Source organism: Capricornis sumatraensis, chromosome 3 (assembly GCF_032405125.1).
Source record: "Capricornis sumatraensis isolate serow.1 chromosome 3, serow.2, whole genome shotgun sequence".
In the NCBI taxonomy this organism is placed as follows: domain Eukaryota; kingdom Metazoa; phylum Chordata; class Mammalia; order Artiodactyla; family Bovidae; genus Capricornis; species Capricornis sumatraensis.
The window spans coordinates 162,533,940-162,557,460 of record NC_091071.1 but is presented as its reverse complement, the minus strand read 5'-3'; the positions used below and the strand labels follow the sequence as shown (position 1 = coordinate 162,557,460).

The 23,521-nt window shown below is 41.9% G+C and overlaps 2 protein-coding genes across 2 annotated transcripts in view; one reads left to right on the top strand and one right to left on the bottom strand.

Annotated features, from left to right (window-relative positions):
• Positions 1-3,696, bottom strand: part of FBXO36 (F-box protein 36) — a 98,480-nt gene extending 94,784 nt beyond the window's left edge. The window contains exon 1 of the mRNA XM_068967674.1: positions 3,601-3,696. Coding sequence (XP_068823775.1) covers positions 3,601-3,696 — 96 coding nt within the window. The remainder of the gene's footprint in view (positions 1-3,600) is intronic.
• A 643-nt stretch (positions 3,697-4,339) lies between these two features.
• TRIP12 (thyroid hormone receptor interactor 12) overlaps positions 4,340-23,521 on the top strand; it is a 153,294-nt gene continuing 134,112 nt past the window's right edge. Inside the window, exon 1 of the mRNA XM_068967672.1 lies at positions 4,340-4,415. The gene's annotated coding sequence lies outside the window, so the exon portion shown is untranslated. The remainder of the gene's footprint in view (positions 4,416-23,521) is intronic.

Here is a 23,521-nt window from a genome sequence, read left to right as displayed (position 1 = left end):
AGTCTCTTTCAAACAACTGCCACCAAGTCTAGTTTTAATTCCATTTTCAGAAGTCACCGAAATGACAGCTTCCTGTCACAGACTGGCATGGGGCCTCAGGTGTTCTCAGTTTATCAGTGTTACAGCTCTAAAGTATGTCAAAAATATTTGCCACTTTCGGGGAGTGAGTTTTCAGATTTTTTTTTTTTTCCCAGATGACATTAGCTTCAGGTGTCTTTTTGGGAGTTCTAAGATTTAATGAGATAGATAAAATAAGACTAATCTATTTCATAATTCTTCATCCTTCTTTCATCTGCTGGAGTGACTATAACATACTTGTGTTCTTGGGCCAACCACCTGTGTTTTTATGAGCAACAGGCCATATCTGCCAACTCTTATCTACTTAGCATATGGTTAGTGTTTCTAGCAGTTTTCCAGTATTTGTCACATTAAATCCAAGTCACTAGTTCTGACCACCTTAAGCAACACTTCTATTTCAAGGGAACAGATAAGACATAATTGCAAGAGTAAAAAACTTGTCATAGTGCTCTCCTACACCTCACAGTCTAAAGTGATTTTTGCTTCCTCTGGACTCATAGATTTTAAAATGTTTGAGCTATTCATTAACTTGGCAATTCCTCAAGAATCTCCTTTGTACTTAAAACAAAAGTTAAAGCATTTGAGTGTTTATAGAAAACAAGTCACTTACCTATATTCTTCCCACTAGACTATATGCTTCAGGAGAGGAGGGACTTTGGTTCACTGATGATTCTCTGAATCTAGAAAGGGTACCTGGCATATAAAAGGTGCTCAATTTTTGTTGAAGGAATGTTAAACTCTTTGAAGGCAGGAATCCTCTTATATTTTGCATCCCCACAATAAATTACAAGTTGCTGATTTAAAATAAAGGAAGGATCTTCATTCAGAAACACAACATAAGACTTTCTTAGAAACTAGGTGAAATATCCCTGGTCTGAACTATATTTAAGATTCCTTCTGGCCCTAACTATGAATCTGCTAGTTTTCAAAGGATTAGAACCCAATATAATATATACTACTAAAACTAGAGTAGGAATACTTGGGTAAATCTTTGATTTAGAAAGCAGGACACTGATTTTTCTATGCCTTTGGATCATCACTAAAAAGATCAGATGTGAGAATTAAGCTATATTAACCTCAAGCTATATTCTCTAAGTTCCTTTTTTGAAAGGAAAAAAAAAATCACAGCATCCAGTTGTTAACTGGGAATGTCTCTACAAGCATGTACTTGATGTCACCGTATAAGCAAGAAGACAAAGGAACTAGTAACATACAATATTTATATATTTTAGACTATGACAATGGTATGATGCTCTAATGAGAGATCTATCTGTCTTTAAATCCATGTCAAATGTGCAGCTATTTGGATTTAAAGCAAACAAAAATAAAAGCAATGAAAAAGAATAAAAAAGGGAATCACAGTAAAAGAAGCAACCATCTAAATCTGGAGCATATTTTGGATAATATACATCATTTCGGGGAACAAAGGCAGAAAGAAAGTGAGAGGAGAAATGCACAGGAATCAATTTTAAAATGTCACTCCAGAAAAAAGTCCATTTTATAAAACACACTGTAATTCTAGTCTTTTAGTACTTATTTATGTCAGATCGTCTCTCACTGGATGTTTAGTTTCCTGGGTTGAGACTTAGAAAAATTATATTGTGGTTAGAAAATAACATATTCTCAAGACATCTGACTGAAAAGACTATTTTTGGGGTTTACTATTTTTAACAACCAGTTTTAACAAGAGAGTGAATTAATCAGATTTGAGATTAATTCTCACTGGCAGAACTTGAATATACTCAGTCTGCTTTAAAAAAATAAAGGAATCAGAACTTGAAAAGAATTTAATACACAAGCAACAGACAGAAAAAATATAGGCCCTGAAATAGACAAAGAGTTTTTGATGTGTTTAAAAAAAAAAGAAAGAAAGAAAAAATAATAATAATACTGGGGGGTGGGGCAAGAAAAATTTCATGAGAGAAGTTGGAGGAGGGCATGTGCCCAAGTTAGACCAGGGAGAAAAGTCTGAAGAACATCAACAACAGAACCATTCTTGGGGAAAAGTAATACCAAGAGGACTCCTATGGTTAATTTTCTAAAAAAAAAAAAGGTAAACAGTATTCAGTTTGTTGAGGCTTGCAACATTGAGTATAACAAGAAAAGAAACACTCAAAAACAAGTTTTAAAGACAAGTTACGGAAATGACTGCAAAATGAAAATCAGAACATTCTAACTTACTTGAAGTAGATAAAATAGAAAATGAAGTCAGAATACATATGATACTGTTCAGTCATTCATGCTAAATGTGAAGAACTGTTAGGTTCATACATCTTAAAGCAAATGGAAAATAGTAAATTCTAAAATAAATGTACAAAACAAGTAAATTTCAGGCGTTAGGAAATCCCAGTTCAATGTGCAAACATTTCTTATAAAGTGTTTAACGAAAAATTTAAGTTCGATAAACTATCACGTTTGTAATATTGACATTAAGCATGTAATATTTAGAAATCTTAGATACAAAAGTAAAATACACATTATTCCTTTTTAAAAGATGCTTTTGAAGCTACAAAAGTCAGTTTATTTTATTGAAGTGCTCTTGGAAAAACTGATGAAACAGTCAATACGTGCACCAAAATAAGTACGTTATACAGAATTCTAAATTTCATTTTACAGAAATATCATCTAGGAAAAGTGCAAGGTGCACGAATATCTCGGTGACAGATGTTAAGTAAACTCGGCGAGAAAATCAGAAACGAGTTCCGAGTGGAGACCCAGTTCAACTTGTAAGTTTCGTGGGCACAATAAATCATTCATAAAAGCCCACCTTAAACAGCTCAAGTAGTCAGAAAAATAGGCCGATGGTTACTCGAGCGATAACATAATCCGCGGTCTTATTGTTGTAGAGCAGATGTCATTTATGGGTGGGGCTGACGCGCAGAGCAGCTGAAACATTTTTGTACCAACCCCCGCCCCGCGCTCTTTCCAATGGGATAGAAGGGGCTCCAAAAAGGTAAGGGGAAAGCTTCCAACGCTCAATTCCACCCAGAAACAAGGAAGTTTTTTTTTTTTTTGACGTGGCCTTGGCCTTGGAATATACGTAAAAGCCCGCGATAAGATGTACAAAATCTCCAGTAATTAAACCCTACCATGGAAAAGAAATCCTCCCTTTCTCCCCTCCCTGGCCGGCTCCTCCTCGGGACACTTGGCTGAGTCTTTTCTTTCCCTCCTTCCCACGCTGACGGAGAGGCTGCACGCAAGCCGCGGACTGGTTTTTTTCGCGCGGAGGGAACTCGACGGGTAGGAACGCCGAGTGGCGGGAAGGGAGCGGGCGGCGTTGTGAGGAGGCCAAGAAGGCTTGCCGGGTACGAGCGGGGCTAGGGGTTGGGGACAAGGGACGACGCGGGCCTCCGGGCCCGCACGGGAGGCCGAGGTGACGAGGGGAAATCTCCCGGCTCGCAGCTGGGATCCGGCGCTTCCGGCTAACGACCGGTCGCTCTCGGGCCTAGCGCGGCTCGCCTTCCGCGTTCCGCCGGGGCGGGCGGAGAGTTGGTAGGAAGGGAAACCGCGGTTCGCACTTGCCTGGAACCGGGTGACCAGTAACTGGTAATAGTCTTTGCTCGGCGCTGGGCCTTGTCCTACAATTTCGAACAGAGTCTCCGGCAGCCACGACGCCATCTTGGGACGCCACCGCCGTCGCTAAGACAACCAGGAAGGGGCGGGGCCTGCCTGGGGTCACGGGGGCCACAGCCATGGTTTAAAAAAACCGAACCCTACTTTCGAGCTGGCGGGGTGTTTCTAGCTTTGGGGATGATTATCCCCTTCATTCAAGGGTTAGCAGGAACTCTTGCGCCGTGAAATATCCACCTTGAGGTCCCGGGTGACCCGGAGGGGAATTAGTTCCTGCTACCACCGATGGGGAGTGGGGAAGGCGGGGGTGGGGGGGGGCGGTGACCCCGGCGGAGGGATACCAAGCGAAGTCTCACATTCCCCTTCCTGGTCCCTCGAAGGGATCGGGAGGAGGTCGCAGGCCGCTGGGGGAAGTCGAGCCCGGCAGTGGCGAGGCGGCGCGGGGGGCGGGGTGGGAGGGGAGGGGAGGGGAGGGGAGGGGCGATGTGAGGAGCCGCGAGTAGGCAGCGGGGGGCCTGTCCCGCGGACGAGCACCGTCAGCCTGAGCCGCGGCGGGCAAAGTAGTTCCCGGAGGGTGTTGGAACGGGCGGGGAGGGAAGAAGGCGGCGCGGGCGGAGGCGCACGCCGGGAGCGGTGCTGCGGCTCAGCTGATAATTGAAGGGACCCGAGGAGCCGCCGCCGCCGCCGCTTGGGGGGGGTGGGGGGAGCGAGGAGGAAGTTACTGCCGCGCCACCGAGTCCGGACCGGAGACTTTGGGGCCCAACTAGGTAATTGGGGAGCAGTTCCGAGCGGCGGCGGGGCCAGGCCTGGGTTGGGGGGAGGGGGCTGCGTTGAGGGGTTGAAGGTTGGGGGGGGTGGCGGCGGCGGGGAGGAGCTGGAACAGAAAGTCCCAGGAAGCCGGGTTGTGTCATCGCCGCGATTAGGGCCCCCCCCGCCCCCCACACTCGGCCTGTTCCCAGCGGCGGCGGTGGCGGGTCCTCGGAAGGACTGGGCCAGGGGTTGACGGGTTAGGCGCTCGAGGGAGAGAGACCGCGGCTGGAGGGGACCCGGGGCTGGGCGGGAGCCGGGGGGTTGGGGGGGTGAGGGGGGCGGGGCGCTGGGTGCCCCCCCCCCCGCCAACCATGAGGAGGGTCCCTTCACGGAACCCTGGGGGTAAAGGCGTGCGGGGTCTGGGGGAGCCCGGCGGGTGTCGTGTGTGTGGGGGGGGGCCGGAAGTGGGCTTTGGAGCTTGGAGGGCGTCTAGGAAGACAGAAAGTGGGGGGCCGGAAGTGCAGGTGGGGTGTGAAAGACGGCCAGGGTTCCCCGGAAATGGGATGGGGGGCCCGGAAACCGGGAGAGGGGAGGCTCCGGGGCCAGGGAACGGCCCGGAAATGGAAACTAGGGAGCAGCTCGAGTGACAACAGTTGTGGGAAGCGAGGGTCAGAGGAGGGAGCGGCCGGAGTGACTTTTAGACCGCAGTAAGAGGTTTCCTGCCGACGGTGGGGGGGGAGACGGTTGAGGGCGGGCGAGGCCGCAGACGGGGGGTCTGCGCGGGGCAGTTGTTTTTTCAGCCCCTGGGAAGTTGACGCCTGACGGAGAGGGGACGCCGAGAGAGGACGCGGGGAGGGCGGGGGGGGGGGTGGTGGGCGGAGCGGCGTGAAACAGGCCGCGAAACTTGGCCGAGAGGAGCGGAGCATCCTTCTCCATTGATCGGCGTGGAAATTGGGGGTGGGGGTGGGGTTGGGACCTGTGGGGAGGGAGGTGGACCGGTTGTCACTTCTGTCGTATTAGTATTCAGAGCGAGTCAGGCGATTAATTTATTTATATGTGGATTACATAAAACCTATTATAACGTCTGTCCGTTCAGTTCACCCTCTCTCCATCCTCCTCCACAGTGAGTGGGTTTCCAGTTGTGGAACAAGTTAGAGGGGAGTGCAGATAACGGAGGTGATAGCGTCCCCCATCCTGTCCTTTCTCCGTGTCGCCATCCTCAGAAATAGCGAAATCTTTTCATTTGTTGGAGGAAGGGGAAAAAAAGAAAGATTTAAACACACAGGCAAATCGTGGCTGGAAGTCGAAGGACGCTTAGACATTTGAACTCCTGCGTGGAGCACAGGGGGACGAGAGGGAATTGGGTGCCCCGTGTGGCGAGGAGAGGACGGAAGGGGCTGCTCCTAAATCCTTAAGACAGATTTGTTTTTGATAATGCCGTTTTTTTGTTGTTGTTGTTTTTTACTTTGTCTGGGGGGAGGTTTAGCTTAAGCCTGGTATCTGGTGGTGGGTATGGTTTAATTGCTTCGTCAGGTAATTGGGGGGGACAGAATGTGTCAGGGGGAACGTTGGTGTGTGTGGAATGGGGGGCGGGGTGGGGGGGGGCGTTTAGTGGCGCAGTGGGCCTGTTCCGAGTGGATGTCTAACTGCTCCCCTGCTGTCTCCCTTCCTCGTCGGCCTTCCCCGGTCTTGCCTGGGCTGCCAGATCACCCGATCCCCGGGCTTTCCTTGGTTTTGTAGGCCCTTCTGTGGTGTGGTGTTGAACTTTTTATTCCTCTCCAGTATCTAGCTATTTTTGGCGTTTCATTTGTTAAAAAGACTCTGCAAGTTGAGGCTCATAATCTCTCAAAAAAGCAAAACAAAACAAAAAAAATACGGGATAGAAACTTGAAAGAGCTATTGAGTGGGGTAAAAAACTGACGTTCGGAACAAAGGTCCTAGTTGCTAGAGAAAAAGGCAAGATGCCTATATATGAAGCCTGTCGCATTTACTGGGGAGTGGGGTAGGAGGGACAACAGTTAGGGTTATGGAGTGAAATTATCAGAGGTTTTGAAACAGTACATGGCAGAGGGTTTTATTGAGGCCTTTTTTTTTTTCCATACATAGAGCATGTAAAGAACTCAGTATTAAGTGTGGATTTTAGAGTAAACACATTTCTAACACATTTCTAATTGTTTTAGAAACTTCCTGCTCTACGTTCAGCCTCAGAAGTACTGAACTCGTGTGGCTTTTATATCATCTTTGTGAAATTGTTTGGGGAGTTTTTATTTCACTTATTTGAAGTTGAGAGAGAGCACATTAAAATGGCTGAGGGTTGTGGGCTTTGTCCACATCACCCTTTCGATGAATGTGCCAATATCCATAAGAATTGAAGAACCGTAATTAAGATTATTCTGGTGGCTCAGAGACTTGGGTTCAATCCGTGGGTGGAGAAGATTCCCTGAAGAAAGAAATGGCAACCCACTCCCATATGTCTTGCCTGGGGAATCCCATGGACAGAGGAGCCTGACAGGCTATGGTGGTCTATGGGGTCACAAGCGTACTTAGCGTCTAAACAAGAACAACAATTAAGATTATCACTGCTTCCATTTAATTCCCAGTTTTTCAGGAATTTGAGCGGTTTTTAAGTCTGCTCAGCTGACATTCACTGTTTTGTGTCTGTGAACAGGCATTTTACTTTTCATTTACGTTCTTAAAGTTAGAACATGTTGGTAGTTAGAATTTCTGAAGGTGCTAAACAAAATTATTTTGTGCGGTGGAGAAGAGGATGCTTGATCAGGATAAAAGCAATGCTTTCATGTAGCAAAGTAAATTTGAAGTAATGTTTACTTTTCCATTCTAACTTTTGAGATTAGTGCATTTTTATCTGGCTGTGGTTGTATGATCCTGTCTGAGGTCATCATCCTAGCGAAGAAGACACATGCTGGCCTAGGAATTCATAACACTGCCCGTTAGTAGCTGTGTGACCTTGAGTTATTCTCTGACCCTATCTGATCTCCATTTGTTTTAATGTGTAAAATGGGAATGGATAGTCCGTCTCTTTCCTACTGGCTGATTGTGAGATCCAGTGGATATAATAGCTGAGAAGAAACACAAACTGCTAAATAAGTGTAAGACAGTTGTTATTAGCTTTAGAAAATTATCTATTTTGAGGTAATTACAAAACTTTCATCAGTTGCAGTGGTGGAAAGTTGTCAGTGTAAGGTGGCTTGGAGATAGGAAGTTACAGTACTTTATAATATGAAATTGCTGCTTAATTGGTAGTGGAATTTGGACCCCGATTGTTATGTTACTTTTCTTTTTTTTGCAGCGATATGCTTGTTCACCATACCTTGTTAATTCTGCTGAGAGAAAGTTCAGGCAGATTGCTTTGTGTTTTTATTGTGGAAAAAATTTGTTCCTGTTCTGGTTCGTGGCTTTTATGAAATTGATTTTCTAATATCAGAGACTACAATTAAGGATGGAGAAGGAAATGGCAACCCACTCCAGTATTCTTGACTGGAAAATACCATGGGGTCTCAAGAGTCAGACACGACTTAGCAGCTAAGCGACCACCACAATTATCTGCAGGAGTTTTTGTTTTTTAATTCTTTAAAGGGAATGTGGGTAGGAATCTTTTCGAACAAACTGATACCAATTGCTCATTTATTTTTTGCATGTTTGCTGAGGTAATTGGATGAACTCAAGTTGAAAAAGTAACCTGCTTGTTGCTTTTCATCTTCAGGTTCTTGATCTGCCAGCCTGACGTTTTCCTTCTTTTGAGTCATTTTAGGTTCACCTCAACTCACAAGTACTTACTCAAAAATTTCTACCCGATGATCTTTCCTTTTTATTTCTTTGTTATCTATATATGCTTCATTTGGGGATTAAGGTGCTAGGTTTGTTGACAAGCATTGCTTTTGTTTCCCTGACTGGATTATGGGCTTCCTGAGGGCAAGGATTATCTCAGTGTCCTAGAGTTTTGCCTGAAGGTGTACTCATAAACCTGATGCAGCTATGCAGCCAGTCTTCCTACTTGGAAAGTTTCTTGGCTTCAACAAGTCTCTCGGGGTGCTGTCTGGTTCAGTACTCAGCCTTTCACTTCTTCCTGACTGCTGTGCCATTAGAGTTCTTTCGATAGGGTGGAAGGGTAAGAATTTGGTGAATATTCAGTTCAGTTCAGTCGCTCAGTCGTGTCTGACTCTTTACAACCCCATGAATCGCAGCACGCCAGGCCTCCCTGTCCATCACCAACTCCCGAAGTTCACTCAAACTCAAGTCCATCGAGTCAGTAATGCCATCCAGCCATCTCATCCTTGGTTGTCCCCTTCTCCGCCTGCCCCCAATCCCTCCCAGCATCAGAGTCTTTTCCAATGAGTCAACTCTTCGCATGAGGTGGCCAAAGTACTGGAGTTTCAGCTTTAGCATCATTTCTTCCAAAGAAATCCCAGGGTTGATCTCCTTCAGAATGGACTGGTTGGATCTCCTTGCAGTCCAAGGGACTCTCAAGAGTCTTCTCCAACGCCACAGTTCAAAATCATCAATTCTTCAGCGCTCAGCTTTCTTCACAGTCCAACTCTCACATCCATATATGACCACAGGAAAAACCATGGCCTTGACTAGATGGACCTTTGTTGGCAAAGTAATGTCTCTGCTTTTGAATATGCTATCTAGGTTGGTCATAACTTTTCTTCCAATGAGTAAGCGTCTTTTAATTTCATGGCTGCAGTCACCATCTGCAGTGGTTTTGGAGCCTAAAAAAATAAAGTCTGACACTGTTTCCACTGTTTCTCCATCTATTTCCCATGGAGTGATGGAACCGGATGCCATGATCTTCGTTTTCTGAATGTTGAGCTTTAAGCCAACCTTTTCACTCTCCTGTTTTACTTTCATCAAGAGGCTATTTAGCTCCTCTTCACTTTCTGCCATAAGGGTGGTGTCATCTGCATATCTAAGGTTATTGATATTTCTCCCAGCAATCTTGATTCCAGCTTGTGTTTCTTCCAGTCCAGCGTTTCTCATGATGTACTCTGCATAGAAGTTAAATAAGCAGGGTGACAATATACAGCCTTGACGTACTCCTTTTCCTATTTGGAACCAGTCTGTTGTTCCATGTCCAGTTCTAACTGTTGCTTCCTGGCCTGCATACAGATTTCTCAAGAGGCAGATAGGTGGTCTGGTATTCCCATCTCTTTCAGAATTTTCCACAGTTTATTGCGATCCACACAGTCAAAGGCTTTGGCATAGTCAATAAAGCAGAAATAGGTGTTTTTCTGGAGCTCTCTTGCTTTTTCCATGATCCAACAGATGTTGGCAATTTGATCTCTGGTTCCTCTGCCTTTTCTAAAACCAGCTTGGACATCAGGGAGTTCATGGTTCATGTATTGCTGAAGTCTAGCTTGGAGAATTTTGAGCATTACTTTACTAGCATGTGAGATGAGTGCAATTGTGTGGTAGTTTGAACATTCTTTGACATTGCCTTTTTTCGGGATTGGAATGAAAACTGACCTTTTCGAGTCCTGTGGCCACTGCTGAGTTTTCCAAATTTGCTGGCATATTGAGTGCAGCACTTTGACAGCATCATCTTTCAGGATTTGAAATAGCTCTACTTGAATTCCATCACCTCCACTAGCTTTGTTTGTAGTGATGCTTTCTAAGGCCCACTTGACTTCACATTCCAAGATGTCTGGTTCTAGATGAGTGATCACACCATCGTGATTATCCAGGTCGTGAAGATCCTTTTTGTACAGTTTTTCTGTGTATTCTTGCCATCTCTTCTTAATATCTTCTGCTTCTGTTAGGTCCAGACCATTTCTGTCCTTTATCGAGCCCATCTTTGCATGAAATGTTGCCTTGATATCTCTGATTTTCTTAAAGAGATCTCTAGTCTTTCCCATTCTGTTGTTTTCCTCTATTTCTTTGAACATTATTTAATATTATATAAGACATATAATTTGTAGGTTGTTAAATCATCTTGGTGCTTTTAGCTCTTAACATGTAATGTTAGCTTTACATTTGTGTTTTTTTTTTTTTTTTTAAGTGTCTGGGTATAGTTTAGACAGCTATGCTATAGAGATTTCTTAAAGGCATAGTTCAGCTCAGTCGTGTCTGACTCTTTACAACCCCATGAATCGCAGCACGCCAGGCCTCCCTGTCCATCACCAACTCCCGGAGTTCACTCAAACTGAAGTCCATCGAGTCGGTGATGCCATCCAGCCATCTCATCCTCGGTTGTCCCCTTCTCCTCCTGCCCCCAATCCCTCCCAGCATCCGAGTCTTTTCCAATGAGTCAGCTCTTCGCATGAGGTGGCCAAAGTACTGGAGTTGCAGCTTTAGCATCATTCCTTCCAAAGAACACCCAGGACTGACCTCCTTCAGAATGGACTGGTTGGATCTCCTTGCAGTCTGGGGGACTCAAGAGTCTTCTCCAACACCACAGTTCAAAATCATCAATTCTTCAGCACTCAGCCTTCTTCACAGTCCAACTCTCACATCCATACGTGACTACTGGAAAAACCATAGCCTTGACTAGACGGGCCTTTGTTGGCAAAGTAATGTCTCTGCTTTTGAATATACTGTCTAGGTTGGTCATAACTTTTCTTCCAAGGAGTAAGCGTCTTTTAATTTCATGGCTGCAGTCACCATCTGCAGTAATTTTGGAACCCCCCGAAATGAAATCTGACACTGTTTCCACTGTTTTCCCATCTATTTCCCATGAAATAAACCCCTGAAGTGAAGTGAAGTGAAGTCGCTTGGTCATGTCTGACTCTTTGTGACCCCATGGACTGTAGCCTACCAGGCTCCTCCCTCCATGGGATTCTCCAGGCAAGAGTGCTGGAGTGGGTTGCCATTTTCCTTCTCCAGGGGATCTTCCTGACCCAGGGATCGAACCTGGGTCTCCCACATTCCAGGCGGATGTTTTAACCTCTAAGCCACCAGGGAAGCCCATGAAATAAACCCCTGCTGGTGCTGCTGCTAAGTCACTTCAGTCGTGTCCGACTCTGCGACCCCAGAGACAGCAGGCCACTAGGCCCCTCTATCCATGGGATTTTCCAGGCAAGAGTACTGGAGTGGGTTGCAATTGCCTTCTCCAGAAATAAACCCCTAGCCCCTAGCAAATTGTTCTTTAGTTTCTACCCAGTCTACTAGATTTCTCTGTATACAGTGGGTGCTTGCTGTTATTTATGGTAAATAGATCTGTATACTGATATCGAGCCAGTCTTTTGATTTGTATTTAAGTAGAACTTGGCTAATGTCCTGGATTTTTACAAATGCAGTTCTTTAATAAAATCTCCAACTTATTGCTAGTTTCAGGGTATGGGCAAAAGAAGTTGTTTTCTAGACTGAAATAAGTCTGCTAGATAGTTTTTCTCCTAGGACTTTTAGATCTTTTTTTGTAATTCTTGTAGTTTCAGGAAACTGGATTGGCCAGAAGAAAAAGCTACTCGAGTAGTCCATTATTTAGAGTTAACCCATTTTGTCTTGCAGAGAAGGCAATGGCACCCCACTCCAGTACTTTTGCCTGGAAAATCCCGTGGATGGGGAACCTGGTAGGCTGCACTCCATGGGGTCACAAAGAGTCAGACATGACTGAGCAACTTCACTTTGACTTTTCACTTTCATGCATTGGAGAAGGAAATGGCAACCCACTGCAGTGTTGTTGCCTGGAGAATCCTACAGGGATGGGGATCCTGGTGGTCTGCCGTCTATGGGGTCTCACAGAGTCGGACATGATTGAAGTGACTTAGCAGCAGCAGCAGCAGCATTTTGTCTTGAGTGTGCCAAGAAGCTGTTAATAGTCAGTTTTGGAGTTACGCTTGATTTAAAAAGTCATTCTAGGCGCCTAGAGTTAAAAAGCTGCCTGTTGCTCCGATCTCTCATTAAGGAACAGTGCTGTTCAAGTGGGTATCTGATTTGAAGGTAGAAGACTTGGGTTCCAGTTTTGGCAATGCGTTTTCTGTGTTTGTGACCTTGGCAAATAATACAACCTTTGTGGACTTCAAGTGCTTAATCTGAAAAAAGTGGTCCATGGCCACCGTGTCAGTGCTAGGCACCGTATTCAAGAGATGAGGCTACAAAGATGGATTGGAACACAGCCCTTATTCCCCTGGTTCATCTCTGCATTGATCACTACTGCCTGATTTATTTACACTGTTCTACCTAGAACATACTTTTATAATGTATGTAGGTGTTCTACTTGAAGATACTTGAGTATACAATAGTATTCCTTAGTAGATTATGAATTTCTTGAAGTTAGTCTTTGCCCTTTTATCCATAGAAGCAAGCGTGGGGCCTGTCCCATAGTAAAGATTCTTTTAACGTTTATTGAAGGAATAAGTTGTGAGAATAAGATTCTGAAAGTGAAAATATTTTGTAATGGTTTAATGTAATGCCCTATTTGATTTGTTTTGATAAGCATTTTGGATCTCCATTTTGCTAACAAGGTTTTGGGAGTTTTCTTTAATCTCTTGATATATATTTTAGAGACTGCAAGTTGAATCATATTAAAAAAATTAGGGCAAGCCACTTCACATTATTTAATTGTTCACTATTTGCATGAAATAGTTGATCATTTATATGCTTCATTGAGGACTTATGTTTTGAGACTGCATATTTAAGTACAGAACTGAATTTTACACATCATTTTAGTTTATTCTGTTTCTTTTTAGAAAGTATATATTTATTTCTATAAATATTTTATTACCTATACATGGGTTTTTGAATTATTTATTATTTATAAGCTGAAGTGTCTATCAGCAAGCCTTCAAGACTTGAAATTATAGCATTTTAATGTGTGTTTTAATCACTTGTTGGCTTCATAACCAGTGAATGAGTTCCACCCTGACTTTACAACTCCTACTCATTCCACCCATGGGCAGTGTTCTGAATAAATAGATGGACATTGTGTTGTGTCTTAAAAGTGAAAGTGAAGTCACTCAGTCGTGTCTGACTCTCTGTGACCCCATGGCCTGTAGCCTACCAGGCTTCTCCGTCCATGGGATTTTCCAGGCTAGAGGACTGGAGTGGGGTGCCATTTCCTTCTCCAGGGGATCTTCCCAACCCAGGGATTGAACCCAGGTCTCCTGCATTGTAGGCAGATGCTTTACCCTCTGAGCCACCAGGTCTTAAGGTCACATTAACTCATCTTCAAGTCCTCATACTGGTAAACATGTGTGATGCCCTGAAAACCCAAAGTGAGTTTGTATGGATAACCTGTTTGAAATTCACTGTTGAGTTGTAATATAAGCTGCTTTGTGCCCTTAGAGACCAGGTTCATGGAGATCATATGAAGGGGCCTTCCCCAATCTCCCTTATCTTAAAACTTCAGTGCTTGTACTTGCATTGTAAACAGCAAGTGTGTGAAAATGCTATAATTTCTGCTGTGGCCCCAGTATTTTATAATCTTGTTTTGCACTCTTGGCTGCGGGCAGTCAGAGGAGCTGCCTCTTCCTCTCTGAAAACACCCGGGAGCTTCATTCGTGCAGTGGCTTTGATTGTCTGTCCACTTGGATTAGTACCTTTCCCCAACCTGGTATCTCTGTAGCTACGTACACTCTTAACTTTCTTTCAGTAGCTCCTGTTAAGATTTTCAGTCTTCACTCTTCTGCTCCCTTCTGCAGCATTTGTTTCACTGATGGCTTTACTGTCTTGCTAGTTTTCTTTATGAGATCTTTGGCTTCTTGAGAGTAGAGGTTTCATTCTTCTCTCCTCACAGAGGCTGGCACAAGTCTCCATATAATGTATCGTACATGGTAGATGGCGGTGGTAGAGTTCATTCTGGTGACACATTAAAGAACTATTTTGTGAAATAATAGTATTGACATAGTCTACCGTTAGCTTGGGCTTCCCCAGGTGACACAACAGTAAAGAATCCACCTGCCAGTGCAGGAGATAAGGGTTCGATCCCTGGGTTGGGAAGATCCCCTGGAGTAGGAAATGGCAGCTGACTCCAGTATTCTTGCCTGGAAAATTCCGTGGACAGAAGAGCTTGGTGGGCTACAGTCCAGGGGTTTGCAAAAAGTCTGACAGGACTGAGTGACTGATCATGCATGCACATGCTGTCAACTTGCTTATTTTATTGGCAGCTTGGAGAGTCTTAGTTCCCCAATCTGGGATTGAACCTGGGCCCTCAGCAGTGAAAGTGCAGTCCTGACCACTGAACTGCCAAGGAATTCCCTCAACTTGCTTATTTTTAGTTTTTCAGGGTTTGGTAGCTGAAGGTAGGATCCTAGAATGTAAATTTTTCAGAATTAGGCTCATTAAAATTAGCTGCTTAAGGGATTGCTAAAGTTCTAGACTGTTTTAGTGATTGGATACCCCAGGTTTAGCATTTGGGGATTATGGTTATTAGTAGATAAGTTTGTCAGTTCATGTTTTATCAGTTCATGTTTTATGGTGCTTACTGTGCACCATAGGGCTGTGCTGGGGAAATACAAAAGGGATTTAAGATGTAGTTTTTGTCTTCCGAGTTTCGTTATGTTTCTTTTAGTTGGTAATCAAACTGACTTGATAACTATGTATAATTAGCATAGAGAGGTATTCGGTAGATATTCTAAATGCAGGTGTTCTGCATTTAGAAAACTTGATAGGAGAATCTAAGAAACAGATGAATTAGGGCATGCTTTTTTGACCTTGCTGAATAAATTGTTGGAAGTGCCTCCATTGCACAAATATTTCATCAGCAACAAACGCGTGTGCATTTCTGGTTCCATGTAAGGTCTGCCCTCTTGTAGAGTGCTGAGGAGAAATAAGATTTATAAAATGAGATCTTTTATTTCAGAATATACTAATATTGCAGATGAGTTCAGACTATGTCAAAAGAACACAACATATAACATCGTACATATTTGTTTTTAAGTGCAAAGGTGAGTTTTATATAGCGAATACTCAAGTTTAGAGAGAGATTGAAGTTATCGAGGAAGACTTTATGAACAGAGGAGGGTCTTGAGCTGGCCCTGATACTTTGATAGGTGTAGGAGGGTGGGGAGTTAAAAGTGGAGTTGACAAGGATCTAATGGTAAGGTAAACTGGCCCTCTGAAGGGGTGGGTCCACATTTATGAAATTTGGGCTGAGATTATTGAGGTTCTGAAATAGGAGATTAAGAAATTCAGTATAACAAGTTAGACATGTTGAAGTTGTGGTTGATAGATGAATAGGCAGTGACAACATGAAAAAAATGTACAAAAATATTTGATTTGTAAATGAACTGAAAGGAAAACTAAAAGTGTTTTCAGATCTTACTTATCTTTTTATGAAATTGCTTCCTTTCCAGGGCTGCATATAAGGGTCTTTGTGGTAAGTTTTGAGGCAATAGAAGCAGTGGAAGTAAAGCTTATTTCTTGTTCAGTTTCCCTACTTGATTAAGAAGTTTTGTTCAGTAGGCAGGAGCTGGTATCTAAATGATTCTCACTGCCCCTCTGTTCAGTCACAGAATTCTTCCTTTAGTGGAAGCTGGCAATCATCTAATCCTAACACATTCAACTATTGTTTATTCAGAGATTAAAAAAAAAAAATCAGTACTGTTTAAGAATACATGTTTCTTCTGAGTTATTTATGAGTTATTTCTGAGTTATTTAAATCAGTCTTATTTATGGGGAACCTTTAGTGTCTACTGCTCTAGAAAACTGTTTAAAACAAAAGTAGATTGTGGTTTTAGTATGTACATATAAAATCCCTGATAGCTCAGTTGGGAAAGAATCCACCTACAATGCAGGAGACCCTGTTCCAATTCCTGAGTTGGGAAGATCTGCTGGAGAAGGGATAGGCTACCTAATCCAGTATTCTCGGACTTCCCTTGTGGCTCAGCTGGTAAAGAATCTGCCTGCAGTGCAGGAGACCTGGGTTTGATCCCTGGGTTGGGAAGATCCCCTGGAGAAGGGAAAGGCTACTCACTCCAGTATTCTGGCCTGGAGAATTCCATGGACAGTATAGTCCATGGGGGTTGCAAAGAGTCTGACAGGACTGAGTGACTTTCACTTTCACTTTATTTTTTCAAAGGTGGAAATTAATATTACCTAGTTTAATCAAGTGAAATATTTTAGTAAAATATTTCCCTTGCTCTCTGGTTGCTGTCACAGTAGATTATTTGTTACCCATTTTATTAATACTTTTACAAAAGTACATACAACAGGATTTCAAAAATTGAAAATGAGGTTAGATGTGGTTGAAGGGAAACTAAAGCAAAAGAGAATATTTGGGGCGTGTGGCAGCCATAATATTTAGCTTTCTTTAGCAGCTTTTGTTTCTAGCATGTTCTTGTAGACTTTGATGACTGTAGTTTGAATTAATTTGATCTTTTTCCTTATGTGGGGACAGCAGAGATGCTAGCTGTTATTGCAAATTTATGGCTTAAAATAGTATCTGTTAAGGCTGTAGAGGCCAAAATTTGTGGGGTTCTGTGGACTCGAGTTGAAGCATTTGTGACAATGTCAGTATTTTATTGCTGCAACAGGCAGTAGTGCCTATTTTTCTGCAAGATAGTCCTGTAGCTTCCCAGTTTTTTCCTTTATCAATCAAGCACATATTTCCATTTCTTTTACTCACCCAGGGAGAGCAGCTTAGTCTCCAAAGGCTATTCGACCTGGTCTCTACCAACAGCATTTGGGCTCTTCTCCCAGTAGATGGCAACAAAAATTAGGCTCATTTCTGAGAAGATTGGGTAATTCTTAACTTTGTGATCAGACCTGTTTGCTAGTTATTTCTCAACTCTCATTAGGTATGTTAGTGTTGATTTTTACCTTTTGACCTCAAAATACTTCTGTTATAAAGCTAGACTTAATTGCAGAGTTCATCTTTTCACCCTGCCTTTTGACAAGTTTTGCTCTTCAGTTGCTGCTGTGAGGTAAGACTTGGGGAATTTCAGCCTTTGGTGTGGCACTGTAAGGTAATCTGCTGCTGCCTCTTCTAACCAGCTAGTATTACTTTCAGCTGCCTGCATGTTAGGCCATGCCATTTTTTTTTTCCAGATGTCTTCTCATTACACAAACTAAATCCAACTGAGATGAATTACTGGAGATAATAGCCCGTCAGATGGGATTTTCGTTGTAGCATCTCTTTAAGGTGATACTCAGTTTATATTTCTTGCATCAGCTGAGGATTTGGTGAAACTTAATGTTTGCTGGAATAGCTGCTTTTCTTTCTGTTCTGTGAAATGGGCCTTCTGCTTTAGTCATGTGTTTACTTATAATCAGTATATTAATTTGTTACTAAAAATTAAGATGATTCATAATTATGCAGTTAACTTGAGTTTACTATATTTAGAGAAACTCGAAACTTTTTCAGGATACCTGCTGAATTTACTTTAACATTTAATGCTATAGTAAAGAATTTGGGCTAGTAGGTTCAAGGGAAGAAAATATCTTGGTTTCAGCAACCACTGCATTGAGTGTGTGTGTGTGTGTGTATTAATCTTTTAAAGGTATTTCTTGTGTGTGTGCGTATTGATCTTTTAAAGGCGTTTCTTGGGCTTCCCTGATAGCTCAGTTGGTAAAGAATCTGCCTGCAAATTCAGGAGACGCTGGTTTGATTCCTGGGTCAGGAAGATCCCCTGGAAAAAGGGATAGGCTACCCATTCCAGTATTCTTGGGCTTCCCTTGTGGCTCAGCTGGTAAAGAATCCGCCTGCAATCCGGGAGATGTGGGTTTGATCCCTGGGTTGGGAAGATCCCCTGGGGAAGGGAAAGTCTACCCATTCCAGTATTCTGACCTGGAGAATTCCATGGACTATGTAGTCCATGGAGTCGCAAAGAGTCAGACATTACTGAGCGACTTTCACACACACAAAGGATTTGGGAAGTTTCCATATTACTTAAAAGAATTTTAAAGTTAGGAGTGGATTAATCCATAGTTCTTTTAACAGATGTGAAATCCAGGACTTAGTAAAACCATTTTTCTAAAAATTTCTGCAATTATTTCTGTTTAAGGGCTATTACTAGCATCATGATACAAGGGAAGAGATTATCTTGGTTTCAGCATCGGCTACATTGACCTTTTTTTCTTTGTGTGTGCATTGATCTTTCAAAGTTACTTCTTGAATTGTATTAGCAATATTCTTAAACCTAGAAAACAACCATTTAAAACATCTCTGTTCTCAGTGAAGTTAGTCTGAAGTTAGCAGTAGAGATACAATTAATGTATGTGAATAATAAGCAAATGATATGTATTTATAAGCAGCTTTGGTCACTATTTCAAGCCTTAGGTTAAGGTTTGGAATTATGAGGATGGACAGATGTGGTCCTTGACCTTGAGTTTATAGTTTTATTAGGAGGGGGGCGGTAAACTCAGGGACAGGATTAATCATAGAAACTTTTAAGCTGAATTTTGAGACATTACTCAGATGCCTCATCAGGTGACTAGCTGTTTGGAAAGGAGAATATAGTAAAAATATTACCAAAGAGTTTCTCAGAATAGTTGTTTTAGCTGCATCCGTCCATACTTGCCCACACTGAGTTCTGAATTCAGTTCTTTATTATCTTTGTGATGTGGCTTTCACTGTAAATATATATAATATAGTCTGATAGTGAGCTAAATCAATCCAGTAGTGTGGGAGATTAATAGCATAATAATAAAAAAGACTTCATGAATCAGTGTACCAGCAGCTCCCTTCTATTGAATTCGTTCCTTGGTGCACTAATATTTCATGTAGGTTAATGTTAACGGAGTCTCTCGGGATAGGTGGGGAGCTGGGTGGGGTGGAGATGGGCAAGTGAGTGGATGAACCAGAGAGCTGGGCACTTTAGACAGGGCTGTGTGAGGGTGGGCGAGGCTGTAGCAGAAGAGGGTGTCAGTTTGCAGAAGTGGCAGAGGAGAGTTAAATGCACTAAGTAAGTGTATTTTGCTTTCTATTTAATGAGTTCTTTGCCCCATATTTTTACATAAGGAAGATAGCCATATTCTTACTATGCTTTGCGTATCCCTGGGTTATACAGTTGGAATAACAGCAAAAATGTAAATATAGTAGAAAATAAGATTAATACCTGTGCATACATTTACATGAACATCTTATTTCTCCTTAAAGTTGGCATTTTTTGGTAACTTTTTATTTTGTATTGGGGTATAGCCGATTAACGAATAACATCATGATAGTTTCAGGGGGACAGCAAAGGGACTCAGCCATACCTATACATTTATCTATTCACCCCCAAACTCCCCTCCCATCCAGGCTGAAAGTTGACATTTTTATCATGTAATTTTAATCAGTTTTTACAGAAAATGTTTTTCCACGGCTGTGCACATTTATATGTTTTGAAGGAAGTGTCATATAGAAAGACTATGGACTTCAAGGCTAGACACTGTTAAAACAAGGTCCTCATATTCTAGCTGTGATCTTGGGCAAGTCATTTCAACTCTGAGTTGTAGTTTACTTGGTTATAAATGGGTGCTGTTAGGATCGTTCATAAATAGTATACAGTTGATAAATAGTAGCTGCTGCTATTTTTATTTATAATAAAAAATGTATGTTAATTTGACTATTTAGGGGAAGGTTTACATAGTGTCATCTTTCAGAGCTGGGGTCAGCAAACTTTTTTTGCAAGGTGCCAGATGGTTAATATTTTTGGTTTTTTAGGTCAGCTCTTAAAGGATTAAAAAAAAAAAAAAGCAGCCAAATCAGCCATTTTGAAACTTTACAGAATGAGGTGGTTGGCCAGATTTGGCCTGTGGGCTGTAATTTGCCAACCTCTGCTCCAGAATATTTCTAGCTGCTTTTTTACTTTGTTCATAGGAATTTGAAATGCTCTCTGTATGTTTTCAAAGATAACATGATAATGTCTCAATGAAAAAGGAGTTTAGGGTAAGTGGCTAAGAGCAGACATTGGGATTCAACTTAAATTTGGGGTCTAATACTATTACCAGTGTGACTTTTGTTTTGTCACCTTATTTTGGCTTCAGTGTCCCACCTGTAGAATGGGAATAATAATAATGGTCCCTATCTTAGGCTTGTTTTTAGAATTAGTTAATATGTAGAAGTTTTAGAACAACCCCTGGTACAGCATAAGTGCTCAGTGTGTTAACTGTTGTTAGTAATCATTCTTTTTATCATAAGAGGCATTTTTATTTTCTTATATTGATAAAACAACAGGTTTGAGAAAGAGAAGATGGATGTGTCTGATACATTGGAATTACTTGAGTGACAAGCGTTTTAGGTTTTGTGGCAGGAGGATTGTTTGAAGCAGAAGTATTGGTAGACTCTGCAATGAGATGGTTTCTGGTTGGGTTCCAGTTTCCTAGTTGTTTGATCCTGGGCAAGTTGGTTAACATGCAAATTATAGAAAATACTGAGTTGGCCAAAGAGTGAGTTTGGATTTTTCCATAAGACATTTTGAACTTTTTGGCCAACTCAGTGCAAAATTTATAGAATTCCTTTTGAGTTTTTAATGAGTGAAGTATTAAGCACAGTGCCTGGTTCATAGTTAAGCAGTTACTATATTATATATTTTTTTTAACTGAGATACTGGCTTCTAGAAGAAATTTAGTAGTAGCTTTTATTTAGTAGTTTTTCTAAATGATGACTTACTTTCACATTGTTTTAGTATATGAAGTCACACTTGACTGTGTAAATTTTTTATTTTTAAGATGTTATAATTTTGGTGTTGAGTAAATTTAATGGTTAAAATGAAACTTTGAAAGAAATATCCCTGACCTGGTATTAACGTACATTAAGTATTTTGAAAAGCTTTTTGAGGAGTAATTTCTACGTTTGATCCAGGTTCACAGGTTTATAAAAATGTTGTAAAAGTAGAGTAAGGAGTATCCCATGTTCCCTTTATCCACTGTCAAGGTCAAGGTTTTGTTGTTGTTAATAAGTAAAAATTTAAAGAAATGGATGTAGAATCTACTGCAAAACAAAGTAGGTGAACACGTCTTTTTTCAGTGTGGCTCTTTACCAGTGTTTATGTGCTTCTCAGAGTGCTGTGAGTGCACCAGAATGTCTCATTCCTGACTCCTGGCTGTCATTGGTGAATATTATTACCCTGAGTCTTAAGGTTCTCGTTGGCAATTGGACATTCCTAAATGCCCTGCTTTTTAAGAGACTTACTTGCTTTGCTTTGTGTAGTAAGTGCCTTCCCTGTCCTCTCTAGTCAGTGGGCTTGGCTATGTTTAGACCTTCTCCTTCTAGTTTTTATTATGCATTGAGTTACAAAACTACTTGCTAGAATTGTGTATTAAGTGGGTGAGTTGAGAGTGAAGACTTGTGCGACCCCCCCCCCCCGCCCTTTATAAAAATATTTATTTGGCTGCACCAGGTCTTAGTTGAGGCATGCAAACTCTGAATTGCAGCATGTGGGATCTAGTTTCCCAATCAGGGATCAAACCCCAGCTCCCTGCATTGGGAACTAGGAGTCTCGGTCAGTCATTGGACCATTAGGGAAGTCCTCCTGCGGTTTTAAGAGTGAAAATTCTTACAACTCAAAGGTATTGTAAAAAGTATATTAGTTCTCAGCACTTCCTTTTTTTTAAGTTGAGGGGATCAATAAGGCCTTTTTAAAATAGATTAAACCTCTGGTTTCTGAAAATAGTAAAGAAAAAAATAAGTATTGTATTATCTGCAGTAAGGGCCTGTTGTATACCACGCAGACATATGCAGAACTTGCTGTCCTTAACTTTTGTCGCTCCCTAAATGCCTGAAATTCCTAATTTCATTCCTAAATTTCCTGAATTCCTAGATGTCTTTCCCTTTGCTTACCATTCGTTAGTAATGGCTGTCTGTCCTTGCCGCTTGAAGAGTTTAGGTAAGAGGACTTAAACACTTTAAAAAAGAAACTTCTAAGTTTACAATAGTTTCATATTTACAGAAAAGTTGTGAAGATAGTTACCCTATACTCCTCCCCAGTTATTTTTCTTTTTTTTTGCAAGATCTTGTATGATAAGTTTGACTCAGCTAGTGAACCAGTACCGATGCATTACTACTGCTCATACTTGAGGTGGGCTTCCTTAGTCTTCACATGATGTCTCTGTTCCAGGACGCACCAGGGTGCCACGTTACATTTGGTGAGCAGCTTTTAAAAACTCTTCAATTTTGGAGGCATGTATTTCTGATCATAAAGTACAGAGTGATAGTTAAAATCTAAATGAAGAAAAAGGAAAATTAAGAAACATATCTTACCACTTGCTTTAAACATTTTTGTATTTTCTTCTAGCTTTTGTTTTAATAAAAATGGGTCCATATTATGTTTTCCCCCACCCATGCTAGTGTGATGAACATTTACCTGACTTCTTATTAGTCCTTTATTACTTTGTATTTATGTGATAACATAATTTATCCAATTTCTAGTCCTTTGTTAGATTTTTAAAAGAACTATTATTATGTTTCAAGGAATAGTTCTATACCTCAAGCCAGTTTTTAAACGAGGTGTCTCCCTCCCTTGTGTTTTGTATTAACTTGGGAAATGTACTGTGTGTGTGAGGTGTGCCTGTGTGTTGTGGCACTCCATGGAAGAGGTGGAAGGCAGGGGTCTTGTGCGGGCTGGCTCTTGCCCACTTCTTTGACATCATCTCCTGTGTCTTTCACCTTTGACTGGTTCTGCTTGTTCCAGCATTCTGCCTGGAGCGCTCTTCTAGATCTTACCTGGCTGTTGTCTCGTGCATGAGGTCTTGGCTCAGGTGTTAGCACTCAGAGCAGCTTTACTTTGTCACCCTATCCGTAGTCAGTCATTTATCGGATAGGAACATTTCACCTGCAAGTAATAGAAAACTTGACTAACAGGGTCTTAAACAGATCAGGGTTTATTTTCCTCACGCAGCATGGTTTAGCTGTACAGTGGTTCGGACCAGGCTCTGTCCCAACCTGCTTTGCCTTTCATAGCATGTGGTTCTCTTGGACACCAGATAACGATCATGGCTTGAAGTATGTCATGGCTTGTTTATTTCACATTCAAGGCAGGAAGAAGAGGAGGGCTTTTTTTTTTACTTCAGAAAGCAGAACTCTTCCTAGCATACCTCCTCATACCTCTTACTGGGGAGAACTGAGTCATACCTCTGGCAAAAACAAAATACTAATGTATTTTTAATTTTTTACTCCAAAGTATTTTTGTGCAGAGGTAGTTTTAGATCACTTGGCTTTTAAATTCTTTGAACTGCAGTACATGATAAGATACATGTGTATAACTGAAATAAACTTCACATGATTCTTAACTGTTACACATGC